Below are 14,305 nucleotides of genomic sequence, written 5' to 3' on the forward strand. Positions count from 1 at the left end.
TGAAGATAATTTTCTTTGGTCAGCAATATTATAAAACTCAGTAAGTACTGTACTTAATAAATTTATATAGCCTCTGATCGACTGCACTTTACATAATACAATAAATAGATGTGTTGACTTAACAAATGCTGGGGTAATCCTAGGTTTTTTCGCTTAAAAAAATCATTTTAATGTAAAGTCTATCTTTAAAATGTATAGTTAAGGCAAATATATTTCTAACAATTTACGTAGAAGCTCATTACCCGCATGTAAAGCCAGGTAAACTAGGTAAAGCATAGGTAAGGTATCCCGATTTTGTGAACTTGAGAAGGCATTATCCGGTTTATACTTGTTTGTTCGAAATTAATTAGCAAGAAGTATAGTATACAATAGATACTTAGTTGTATAAATTACTATCAAATCAATCAACGGCAACGTTATAGTTTTCTTACAACATACAAAGTGGCGCCTCTAGCGGAAACTTTTAGAAACTTTCAGTCATTCCAAACTACCTCTACAAAACCTGTACTAAGGCCTACAGTAACCGCGGCAAGCCTCCAGAGACGTCCTTGGGTGCAACAGCTGACTACTGGAGATGCGGTATCACCTGCGCGCACGCATCCGATGCAGGGTTCAATCGTCAAATATTGAGTTCATTATTCATTGTACAAAACCTACTAATATTATAAAGGCAAAAGTTTGTGAGTATGTGTGTGAGTGCTAATATTTGTTACTCCGTCTCGTCAAAACGGCAGAACCGATTTTAATGAAATTTGGTATGGAGTTAACTGACAGCCTGGATTAACACATATGCTTTATAAAATATATCGTTTCTAGCGATACTGCTTACTAATTAACTTTACTATTCAACATCAATTATTTATTTTCATATCTCATTCGACCACCCACAAATATCTTTCAGCCTTTTCTCCATAAGACCGCCTAATTATCTACGCATCAATAAGTTATATTGCAAAATTAACACACATACAAATGATCAACGGAACCCCCTCCTTACCAGATCAACGACACGCTTGACAGTTTTTATTTCTAAACGGGAAGCCGTAGGGTAGCAACACGAAGGCTCGACGCCAGGTGGCCATATTTTTTTTACAATATGCCCGCATACTGCTCGCCTTTTGAATATTGTTCGCCGTTTAACGTAGGACGAAGATTTTGCGTGCGGAATGTGTAGGGTGAAAGTTTTGTATAACAATATTTGTTGTTTTAAAACTTAAACAAGATTGGATCAATTTTAAAACAAAAAGGATTGGAAAGGACCAACAGAAAATCATATTATGTCCCGGAAATCCCACGGGAGAAAAATATTAAAGCGACGCTCCGAAGTTTACATAACACCTAGTTAAAGCTACAAACCCAAATCACGCGAAATATTAGTATAGTATATAGTAGTTAGCAGAAATATAGTTCCTATTTATTTGGAATCCTCAAACGATAGCAGGTTACTGACACCGGCCAACGAACTCTGAATGCCAATCTTTGATGTGATCATATTTTAGGTTTTTCTGTTTATTTATAAATATACAAATACATATGGAAATAAAGTAATAATAAATAACATGTTTTGACCTTTTTAACAACCCTAGGATCTCTGTTACCATACCACCATTCGATTAGTGAAGCGATCAATTTAATAGAGATTAATTTACATCCATTTTTGGGTCATAGAATCGATATAATAATACACAATTCTCATTAATACGTAATAGTAAGCAAATTGGGTTACAAAAATACGAAAACTAGAACGACTCAAAATAGGTTAGTGGCATGAATTATAGGTCTCATATTCCAGATGTTATTTTTTTAACCACACCGACACGATGTTTGTGTGTGTGTTTTGACTGTCTATGTGTGTGGCAACGTAGAGATCCCAAAAGAATAAATCGATTTTGATCTGTAACCAGTTTTTCATCTACAGTACGTTATTTGGTGAAATCTCACAGACCCGTGCCACCAACGTACAATACACTAATTATTGCACGGCGGTTAAGCATTTCTTACTTTCGTGTCGAACACCAGATGTCAGATTATGAGCAAGTGTCACAGATTATTCTCTAGTCAAGATGAGAGTGTCGGTAGCTCACGCGATGCAACGGTGGCGTAAAATTACTAATAAACCGACATTATGAACAATGAAAGTGTATTTATGTAGATGCCTTGCTACAAATTTTGTTTTTAAGATAATTATGTATATGTCGCAGGCATCTGGTTTAATTTCCTGTTTGATTGAACCGCTAGCCCGTTCATTGGATGACGCTACTCAGTTGAATGACTAAAGAACAACTCGTCAAGTGGTTGACTGTAACGTCCAACGTCTTGACTGAACGTTATTCAGCGAAGTCGTTAAATGGGATATGGTATAGCAACTTTGTAATGTCTGTTTAGGATGAACATGACCAGACAAGAGTCAACAAAAAGACTATGTTACAAAGCTCTCATCTCACAAATTAACTAAACAATAACAATAAACGTACCTTGATATTGTTGTTCATAATTATCCAGTTAGAGCACATTTTTTTCTTTGAAACTATCCGCCGGCAGTGTAATAATAGGTAAATCCATGTTGTCACACTATTTTAACATAAATAACGCACTTTAAAGCTAATTTATTTGCAAAAAATAACAATTCAAGTGCTTTTTGTGTCAGCTGTTCGCTGTTAGACGCCATATTTGTTTTATTCACCACCTGACTGATTTTAAGTCCGCTAACTAGTTGGACGTTTTGTGACGCTTGTACAATCAACGTTCGGCCTAGCCATACAACTGAATAGCGTCATCCAATGAACGGGCTAGCGGTTCAATCAAACAGGAGATTAAACCAGATGCCTGCGACATATACATGTTATGAAGGTGTTTGTTTCTACTTATGCGCTTAGTTGGCTGAATTGTCGGTGTTCCTCCACCCTGATTGGTTCTCAGCCTGTGTCACCCATTTACATAATATAATACCCAATCGTCATCAAAATAGGCCTTACAGAATTTTGGCAAGTACTTATTTTACTCTACGACCAAAATCGGATGGCTGAAATAGATATTCTACAATATTTGTACACATTAAATAACTTTTTTTTACTAAATTCTTGTAAGTACAGCTTTTCACGATAAGAAATATCTTATCCAGAAAACCTTCACAAAACACCAAAGATTCACAGTAGATATTAATTTCCTCACATTAGATATTCACTTACACGTAAACTCATCTATAGTGCCACAATCTTATCTGTTCCGGTGGCGACGTCACTGTGATCGAAGCCAGTGATGCCATCGATTAAATGTTGCCTATTTCTGGTTTAAACGACAATGCATTTCTGCTATTACCTATTTTTATAATTAGGTAGGTACATTCATAAGTATAGATAAATCAAAATATAGGGTCGATAGTAAATGAAAGAGGATATAATATATCAAACGACATTTGTTGTATAAAAAATTTGTCCACGGTGAACAGAAACAAAAATAGTTCTGATTATGTTCTATTATACTTAAGACATTAAATCTAGATTTTACAATGATATAGGTAATATCTGTGGGTCGTGGGAATAACGAGATAGATAGACTTAAAAAAAACTATTAAGTACTTAATTATTATTTATTTATTTATGAACACTTTATTATTTTCATTTTCTAAAGTAACAAGAAACAAGTGCATAAAATTAAAAGAAATTCAGACAATGTACAAAGGCTAATTGCCAAAAATAAATTTCTTCCAGCCAACCCTTGATACTCGTAGTGGAAGAAGAAGATGATGATCATTAATCATCATTATTTCGTCTAAAATAACTGCAGGTGCGAGAAATTATTCTTGGTATACTGCCTAAGGTATAGGATCGCAGCTTCACTCACACCTGTAATCAAAGAAAAATAAAGATTATATACTTTCATCACGACCCATCCCGTCCCCACTGCTGGGGTACGGGTCACTCGGGAAAATATTAATAAAATTACATGTGAGTATATGGGTAAAATTATTCGTCATATTTGGCAACACTAACCTGTAACCGCTGCAACTCGTTCTTCCAATTTTTCAAACGGAATTAAAGGCGCCTGAATACGTTATCCTTCTTGCATAAAAGCCAATATATCTAGTATTACTTTTCTTGCATCACTTTTCAGCGCTTTTGGCATTATTACACCCCGAAAATCACAAAACAAATTAAATAACGTAGCGTCAGCCTCTTCGCAGAAATTGACAACTCAAATAACGCACAGAGTATGAAATGACGTTTGACAATGACGTCTCGTTAGTACACATTTTGACCACCGGAACAGATAAGATTGTGGCACTATACCAGGGCAGCAGAGTATCAAAGAGGCGGCGCGAGCAACTTTTTTTCCACGCCCGTAGAGTCATCAAACTTCGCGCGGTTGAAACGAGGTCGCGAACCAGAAAGGACGGTTAACAAACTCTAGGTTAAATCCTTTTTGGTCTGTCGTCTACTTGGCTTCGTTTTGCATTGTAATAGGGCCTATTGACGAGGATTCAAATTCAAAAAGCAATGGATGTAACAACGTTATTGTAATTCTAGTGCTTTAATTATGTGTTACCCCTTACAATAAAAGGTAATATTATTCATATTTAGGGTATAAACAGAACAGTCACATCAAACCCACGCATATTTTGTTGTTCAAACTAATTACCTTATGTCATAATTAAGGGGAAACGTGAGTACTGAGTAAGCTGAAATCTTGGTTAGTTTGTCAATTCAAACGATTTCAAACACTTTTAAATATTTCATGAGCCAGTGTTACGTAAGGTCAAGATAAGCGTTGCTACTAAATCGTAAATAAGATACTTCGAAACCGTATTTTTAAACATCCTTCGCTCTTATTTTGTCCTCCATAGACGTTAAAAGGCAACCTACTCATGTACTTTTAAAGTTTACAATCCTACATCATAATATTTACAATAGGGCTCTCTTCTGTAAGATTTCATTATTTGTTTTGGTAGGTACATTGGGCGTTACAATAAGGGTTCTTAATTCATTCTGAATTTTATTTAGAGGCTTCAAAAAGAGTTAGATTTACTGTGATTTCCACACTGTACAACACTGTCCTTTTGATAGTTCACGGGCAATAGTTTAACATTATTCCAAATAATATGTATTAACAAACCTATTCCAAATAATATGTATTAACCTTTTAGCAAACAGTTGCTATGTAGGTACAACCAGTGTAAAAAGTGCCATTTTGAATTTCTCGAAACCACCGACCATTACGTTAACTCTAGGAGTCATCAACCTTGCTACCAGGCAATCATAAGGTCGCAGGAATATTAAGTAGTAATTATCATTAAAGACTTTTTATTACTCAAATGGCACACGAACGGAAGTGCTGAGTGCCAAATGCCAATACATTATTGAAAAAAGATAAAAGAAGATAGGTACGTACTACTTTACATGAAGACTTCTGCAAATACTTAGTCAAAGTAAAATGCCGGCCCAATATTATTTATGATAAAGAATTTTAGTTAAAATAATTAATGAAACAGTCCAACGTTTTGTTTTGGAGTCTTGACTACAAATTACTTAGAATATATCAATAAACCCGCCCCCTATTACATACCATCGACAAAACGCAAACATTCACCTCTGCCTATTCCGAAAACGCTTAAAAGGCCTTATCAATAATATAATTTTATGACAAGTGCACTGTACTAATAAATAAGTCGAAATTATACAATACAATACACTTTATTTGCAACAAGAACAATAAATTCTGAAAAATAAAACATGACAAGAGGCGGCCTTATTGCTTATAGCCATCTCTACCACACAACCTTTGGATATTGATTATAAGCTACAACAAGACCAAAAGTACCAGGCTGTCAGAAACCACGAGGAACTAAGCGCACCAACATTCCCTCCTCGGGCCTCAACCACCACAGACTAGCACACGTGGGTTTTTATTCTTCATAGACAAGGTTTTGTTTTTTTTTCCGCAGGCTGCCAGGAGTCATCAATCGCGTAAGGTCGCGGCGCGGTAAGGACGGGCGAACGACCTGCCGCCATTGCCGTTACAAAGCGCGCCAGATTCGGCGGTTCAACGACCCGCCGGACGTCCTTTACACGACAGGAGATCTGATTACGGTCTCCGTTTCGATTTTTGAATATCGAACGCGCAGGCTTTTGTTTTAAATTTGGGATAGGCTGTTTGTGGTAAGGTGGTCTTTGCCATTTAATTGGAAGTCTTTGTTCTGTAGTGTAGGTAGACGAAGTTGATTTGGTTGATTTAACTAGAGCATTAGAGACACTGGACCAATTTTTGCTTCACCTAATTCTTGCAGGGTGTAAGTTATCAGTAAACGCCCCGAAAGTAGGATAATGGACCTTTTTATCGGATATTGATCAGTTTATCGGACACATTAAGCAGCCATATTATTTGATATATCATTCAATACTCCACACTATTTAATATAACTTTAAACCAAAGCACAATGTTACTACAAAATTGTATTCATTATTAAATACCATCCATACCAACCGCTTGTTTTTACGTTACATTAAACTATTTAAACCTCTTTGAGTGCATGGCCCGCGCTCGTATGCACATGTAATTTGTCTATGGAATTTCGAATCATTACCGGCCAGGGGGTCACTCTATATAACGGAAAACCTAGTTTCGGAGGTCTGTCGGAGCCACGACTATCTCGTTGTATTAAATGTGCCGATTGTACTACAGCTCTGGTTCGTTCGTTTTTCGTCAGTGTAGAGTAACCCTTCAGTTACATAGCTCCGAAAATAGTTCTGTTTGGTAATTGGTATTGATAGTGAGCCTCAAATAAACATAGATGTAGGGTGACTTTGTTCAGATACTTCAATGTCTTAGCAGCTGTTTCTAAAACATCATCATTTCCTGTGTAGAGATATTTTCGTAAGGCAATCGATATTTGTTTAAACATGAATTTTCATATTGTTCTCGAATCTTGATAGCGCCCGAAAAACGCAATTTGCTTATTATCCATTTAATTGGGTGTAACATTGGCAAAAACATGGTGTAGCAATAAATGCACCCCTGCCTACCACTCAAAATAAACAAGTACAAGGCGTGAGTAATTTGTTTATATTTTTTCACTCTTATAAAACATTATAGCATCTGCACTGCACCAAACCTCCCAAGTCTCTCAACGATGTATCAAATGACTAATTAAAGCAATACCCCTCTCATAAAAGTTACCGCACGGGTTCAAATCATCACGACGCGGGGTCAACAACCGGAAACGTCACTGTGACGTATGACGTTTGACGCAGGGCGGCGCGTGCTATGACGTACACAATGTTATGTGTAAGGTCCTGCGTATGCGCATAAAGACGGCATGTTTTGCACGAGATAAATACTGACGTCATCAAGTCAATTTACAACACAAATAATACCTATAATTCACATTATCTATTGTGCATCAAATCCATCAACAGTTTACGCGCAAGACCATTCGCTTTCACTGTAACTTTGTTTTATATGTGATGGAAAAATGTAGCTCTTGTTTTGTATTTGATGGAAAAATGTAGCTCTTATAAGTGTGGCTGAGTAGCTGTTTGTTTGTCTGTGGTCATGGCTACAAGCTAAAAAGCGGATCGACGCATTTCAATATTTATTTTTGTGGTTATAATAAATACGACTTAATCAATACTGTTCCCACTACTTAGCCATGTTTAATCAAACACGGTTCATCCTTTCAAATTTTGGCTCCTGTTCGAGGTTTTAACTTCCGTTAGGTAGGTAACACAATACAGTCATTATTCCTGAGGAAGATATCTGGATCAGCGGTACCCTAATACTTAACCCTACAGTACAGGTACTATTTATATTCGCCGTTTTTTTTGGTGCAACCCTATCCTATGCCTTGTTAATGTTTAATTTGAGTATCCCTGACTTTTCCCGGTAGCCCTGAGGGCCTCTGTAGGTTCCGCTAAGTAATCGGACACCCCCGATCTAAATCACCATTGATCTCGCTATGAAAACAACGTCTTGTTATGCACCCGTGCTGTCAGAACCTACTCGGTGCCCAGCATAATACGTTACACGTAATCACGTATTAACATATCACATTGTTGCGTATCTCAAGAAGTGTTGTGACGGTAATCGTGATCCAATAAATAGCTGTCTAAGAATAAATTTAGTTCACAATTTTGCAGATTTTAGATACAGATAATTGTCTGAAAATTATTAACATCACATCACAATATGCATAAAGCATGTAGGGAGTGACGTATCCATGGGCAGTCTGACTGGGCGATCATTTCAACACGGTGATAAATCTTAGCCCTAGTGTTCGTCACCTAAAGATTATGCATAAGAGATCATTTTAGTTTGGATTTTTTACTATAAAACAGATATCAAACCACACTGGCTAGGTAGAATCGCATAACAACCAATGAAGCATAAACCAGACAAAGTAGGAAGTTTAAAAAAAAAAGGTTACCGATTGTAACCTTTTAACTTATTACCATTTATAGTCTAAGCATGTCAGAGACCGTTACCGTCTTAATGAAATGCATGGACTATACAGGAAAAGTAATTATTGTTGTTTTTGTGCAGGAAGCGTTCACGAAGAGCAAAAAGGTATAAAATAATAGCATCGGAACATTACAACGATAGGTATATCGACCTTATCTTGTAGGTTGTCTGGCATTACGTGCGCCTTTCGTGAACTCATAGTTATAATTGTGCGATAGACAAAGAATTATAATAAGCAGATTGGAGTAGATAGTCTTCTTAAATATATTTCGTGGTAGACATAAATGGTAACTGTATTTAAATATTATATTTAATCAACCAACCAAGTATGTTTCGACTCACATCATTATCAGAAAACTTTTGCTTTCGACTGTACAATTGCATGGGAAAAACCTTCGCATATCTCCGTCCGTACTGACTGAGAGAGTAATTAAAACAGTCTTTGCTAATCGTGGTCGCCGGTAGTGGCTACACATGGAAGGACGAAGATTAGTTTTGAGAGGCCTATGTCCAGATTGCCCAGCGATAATATAAGAAATTAATTGTAGACTTATACATAAAAAAGTCTATTCTATTCTATACATAAAAGAGTCATGATAAGTAAATTTTACAAATGAAATCAATAGGCGGCCTTATTGCCAAAACCATTTTTTGGTTGGATGAATAACTAATCTATAAACAAAACTATTTGACAGTAATATCAAAATCACCAGCTCAGGGACAGTGAATAGGGTTGTCACAGTGTCAACAGGCCGCCACAACAGTTTTTCGTACTTCCCTCTTCCACAGCTTATCTTGAACCGTGTAACCTGATCGCCAGAGGATGTGGGTACTGTCGACCACACGTTGCGGTGGCGTATTGTTCCTAGCGCTATCTAATCACGTGTTATGTGATGTTACCGTGTGGTGTAGTATACGTCCGGTGCACTATGGGCAGTTAGCGACCGAAAATACTGACTGGCTGATTCTTTCACACAGGGATAAACTATACTGCCTTTCTTTAAAGTCTGTTTTTTAATCTCAGATACTAAATTGACAGATTCTGAACGGTTCATCGACGGTCGATTTTACCACGGTTGAGTGACGTATCCTTCTAATGGCTGGACAATCGACTGTTGATGAACCGTCTTAGAATCTGTCAACATAGTATCTGAGATTAAAAAACAGACTTTAAAGAAAGGCTATAGAGTTTATCCCTGAGTGTGAGATTCAAAAACAAATTTTAGCGTATGAGACACACAAGCCAAGAAAAAAATAATGATATTAGAAAGTAACGGTATCAGTTTTATTCGATAGCCAAAGTTCAGTACTGCAACAAAGTCACAAACTACCATCACACACGAAAGAGTTAGCAAAAAATTCACACACACACATAAGCAATAATTGCATGTATGCAGTAATAAAAAGTGCTAATAAAATCGTATGTAAAGTTATTAAACACCCCACAGCTAGCCAGCTGTTGGGGTCAACGACCCCCTCTATGGTCAATGCACACACGTCACATTTAAATTTTAACGTTTTCGAAAAAGGATAAGGCGTGAGAATACCGCTCGTGCGAAGAAAATAGCATCTTCTAGCTTTGGGATAAGAGTTATTTTAAAACTAGATTCGATGACAATGTGACCGGCTGATTTTAATGATGTTCGAAATTCAATTTTTAAAAAGAAATGTTGGCTTAAATATCTTTGGCTGGCAACAGGACAGCTGCGCAAAAGACAAAAGAGACATTATTTTTGTTCAAAGTCAAATTATTATTGATATAGAAAAGTAAAGTCTCATTTTTTAACAGACAGCAATTATTTACATTTGCACAATCTTATTACTAAACTGGCAATTGGGCCCGAGCTGCACATTGAAATTCCCGTGGGAATTCCGGGACAAAAAAGAAGAGTAAGGCCCGGTGATATATACAAACTTAGGTTTTTTTTATAGATTTATAGTATTATAATTCATTCGTACTTTAGCTGGATGAGGAAGGTAGAGGACAGAAGTGCTATGGACCTGTAATATCTGATTCCGCCTCAACCGTTTTACCTACTACTGAGAAAAGCAACCTCATTCTCAGAAGAAACATTTAAACAGTTTACCATGCACAGTTACGGTTCAAATATGAACATTGCTCATCACGAACGCACTCCCCTAACCTCCTGTCTCTTTCTATCGCGTACGAAAGCGTATAACGGACACAAACAGGCCAGTTGACCCTCACGTCTTGTGGAAACGCAAAACCTACAGCCGTGTGTAAGTAATTGCATCAAATGATAGATGCAGTAAGAGGATTATTATGTTAGTTATGAGTGTGTAGGAACATGACATGAGTCACTTAAAGGTATGCCCCCGTGTAGTTCTGAAAAATCTACTTTTGCAAGTTACAGTTCGTTAGAGTGATTTAAAAAATATGTAGTTATTGTACTTATATTAAATTATTTGTAAGTATCTTACATACATATCATAATCATCATGAATAGGCGTCTGCATGTTTTTAATTTTACACCTCCTTTTGAATACAAACTCACGCCTATTCTAAAAAAATTTGTTTTTTACCTATAAGTAAGTGGTAATTAAATTATCGGACATGCATTTACCAGAATCCACCCAAGGGTGAATATTCCAGGGTTACGGATCTGAATAACCGCCACTTATGATTACCACCCCCGAATTCATAGAGCTATTTGACATTTTAAAATAGGTTTAAAGTTGACGTTTGTGTTATACGAATTTCGACTGACGTAAAGAGTCGAAACTCGTGTTGTTCAAAGTAAATTTTTACCTTCTTGTAAATTTTACAATACAGTTTACGAATTTCAGGGTGCATTAACAATAATATATAATAAAAATTAATAAACTCACCTCCAGTGCCAAGCACTTTGAGCAAATCGAAATGTGATATGTCAACTTTGGCCGCCCCATTGAGGTTAACTGCAACAAAACAATTGAATTGTTATTATAAAAAAATATGTTAGTTTAGTAGTCACTGCAAAAAATACCATAAATTAACATAAAAGTGGTTTGTACCTATTCAAAACCTGATAACGTATAGACCTCAAGTAGGTAATTATGAATTTATGTACGTTAAATATTGTAAAACAAAAACCGGATAGCTTAAAAAAATCAGTTTAAAATAACTAATCTTAAACCACAATCTGAATTAACATACAGTATACAACTCGTTATAATTATACTTGATTTCAATATTATTATAAATAACACAAAATCAGGCATCTAACTAAACTTATGGAACCCATACAAACAAGTCCTAAAAAAGAATAACAAACTTTTCCTCAAGAGTTGACAACCCTAAACAAAACAACGAAATGTTCAACCCTAGCGCCACGTGTTTCACGTGGAAGGTCACTACACTCTAAATTAACACTAAACACCTGATATTACTGTTGAAATTAGCTCAACATCTCTGGTTATTGTGAAAAAGACTGGCTTCTTTGATAATAATATAACTTTGGCTATGTATGATGTATGTATGAATTTATATGTTGTATATAGGCGAGTGTTTCTATACAAAGTCATGGCTAGGTCAAAACACAAGGTTATTGGTTCTCGTTTCTGGATATTTACATATGTGTATAAAAAAAAATATACTTGAGCGTGAACGTAATTTGTACTTAATTAGAGAAAAACGTTGAGTTAAGTTAAAGGCTAATATTTTGTGAAGATGTTACTAAAACCGAAATGAACTACTAAAATCGGTCCATCTGTTCGTACTCTACGATGCCAGTTGCCACGAACACACCCAGACTAGTTAAACTAACAACATTTCATTTCAAATTTCCGATCAAAGGGTTAAAAATATTATTTGTCAAAAATTACCATTAGAAAAACCAATGCATACAAAATCTTCTACACCATATGCCTCCATTAGGCATAAAATTATCTCTCTATGTTTTTATCCACAGATAGGGGAAACCCATCTGGCAGATAAGGGGTTAACAGTTCAGGCAAACTGATAACAATTATTTGTGTATAAATGTTTAACCTGCGACAGAAAAAGGGACTTATAACTTTGTAACATTTTCAAGGCAGAGGACAGTATTGTGGCGCTCCTTGGGAGAGGCCTATGTCCAGGAGTGCACAAATATATGGTAATATTGATGATGATGATGAATATATTATTTAGCAATTAAAACCTTCTCTCTTGGACTTCCCCTACTGCCTTAAAAACAAAAAGGAAAAAACCTAAACATTGCAAAATATGTTTTCATTGTATTGTAATCCTAATTAGTTTTTGTGTGAAACTCATTTACCAATCGCCACTCCGCATTCATAATTACCACATCTTTATCTTTTGTTTAATGGATACGCGAAGCATTAGGGCAGACGCACAGCGGGCTTGTTACCAGTTTTAACTTACAGCAAAAAATGGGTGTTGTGCCTTTCTACTGTGTGGGGTAATCCCTGATGGGTAATTAAGTGGTGAATTGTCGTTGTCGCGAGCCAATCATCGTTTTAGATTTATGGTACTCAGCTGGAATCTACATGTGAAGGTTTAGTTTTGTTTTACTTGACTATGGTTTGTGCAGTAATTGGTCAACAAAAGTAAAGGTGCACCCTGTATAACACTGTTCAATATTATGATTTACAGGCTTTATGAAAGTTAATCCAATACATGAACGAAATTGTGGACTCATCTACTCTCTCCTGTGACTTTAAGTAGGTATCAAACTTTTGTTGACTGAAATTAGGTATCTAATGAAAAAACTAAGTTTAGTCATTTCATCCTACAAAAGAAATATTCAATTAACTAGTGTAACTGTGAACAGATCCTAAACATATGTGCATGTGTACAAATACCTACGAGCAACATGTCAATGCACTCTTGACTTTGTAAAATAAAAAAAACACAAACTTATTTATAATTGTCTACCTTATTTATGTGCCATTTGCTTTTACTTTCGTAAGAGATAATATGAAATTAATTGCATACAATTTTATCGTGTTTTATCATTTGTGTAAACCACAAGTTGTGGGGACAAGCCCATAAATATTAATTAATTATAGTCTACAAATATAATATCATCAAGTAATTATAGGTATATCTATTCTATTGTATAAATAAACAGGCAATGTCTTCAATTTTATTCTTGGGATGCTAGTGAGTTTGGTGACATACACTAATAGACTAGGGTTTATCACTGTGGTGAAAGGATTGGCCAGTCAGATTAGTGTCTGTATTGTATACCCCATATTATTATTTCCCCATTAGAAAATTAGGACACATACAAGACTGTCTTTGTAACCTATTATATTTAAATTTTTACCTAAACACCAACTGAAAAAGAGGATGGTGAAGTTTCCTATGTACATTTCTATTGCGATATGGCTGCTATAGAATACAAATCTATTCTTTTCTATTTTCTATATATATGTATATTTGGTTTATAGGTTCTTTGGTATACATTATTTGTATGTATGTTACATGATTCCATCTTCATTCTTTCATCAGCATTGGTTCATTCATTCAGAAGTTCTTTCATATTCTATTCTAGGTTATTCTCACAGAAGATAACACAAACCAAGTGTGTCAAATACTCAATGAAAGTAAAGTTCATATCACAAGGAGTGATAAGGGAAAAAATGTGCTTGGCACTGGCCACAACAACTAAAAATAACTCGGCCTACTTACGGAATGGAACATTTAATTAAAATTAAATTTACTTCTGATAGTGTTTGATACACACGAAATGAGTTTGTAGATTGTTTTGTGCAGGGTGGGGAAGTATCGACCATTACTGTATTCCTGTTAATTTCTAATCTGCCCAATTCAATTTAAATTAAATTTTAAATCATTTTTGTAGCAAACATTATATGAAATATGTTATTAGGTGTGTTTTTTATT

At 35.6% G+C, this 14,305-nt stretch overlaps 1 protein-coding gene across 1 annotated transcript in view; it reads right to left on the reverse strand.

Moving 5' to 3' along the window:
- LOC105385805 (ribosomal protein S6 kinase alpha-5) overlaps positions 1-14,305 on the reverse strand; it is a 62,410-nt gene that overhangs the window by 43,600 nt on the left and 4,505 nt on the right. Inside the window, exon 2 of the mRNA XM_048632160.1 lies at positions 11,305-11,373. Coding sequence (XP_048488117.1) covers positions 11,305-11,373 — 69 coding nt within the window. The remainder of the gene's footprint in view (positions 1-11,304; positions 11,374-14,305) is intronic.

The sequence above is a fragment of the Plutella xylostella genome, chromosome 31 (genome assembly GCF_932276165.1).
Source record: "Plutella xylostella chromosome 31, ilPluXylo3.1, whole genome shotgun sequence".
Taxonomy (NCBI): Eukaryota; Metazoa; Arthropoda; class Insecta; order Lepidoptera; family Plutellidae; genus Plutella; species Plutella xylostella.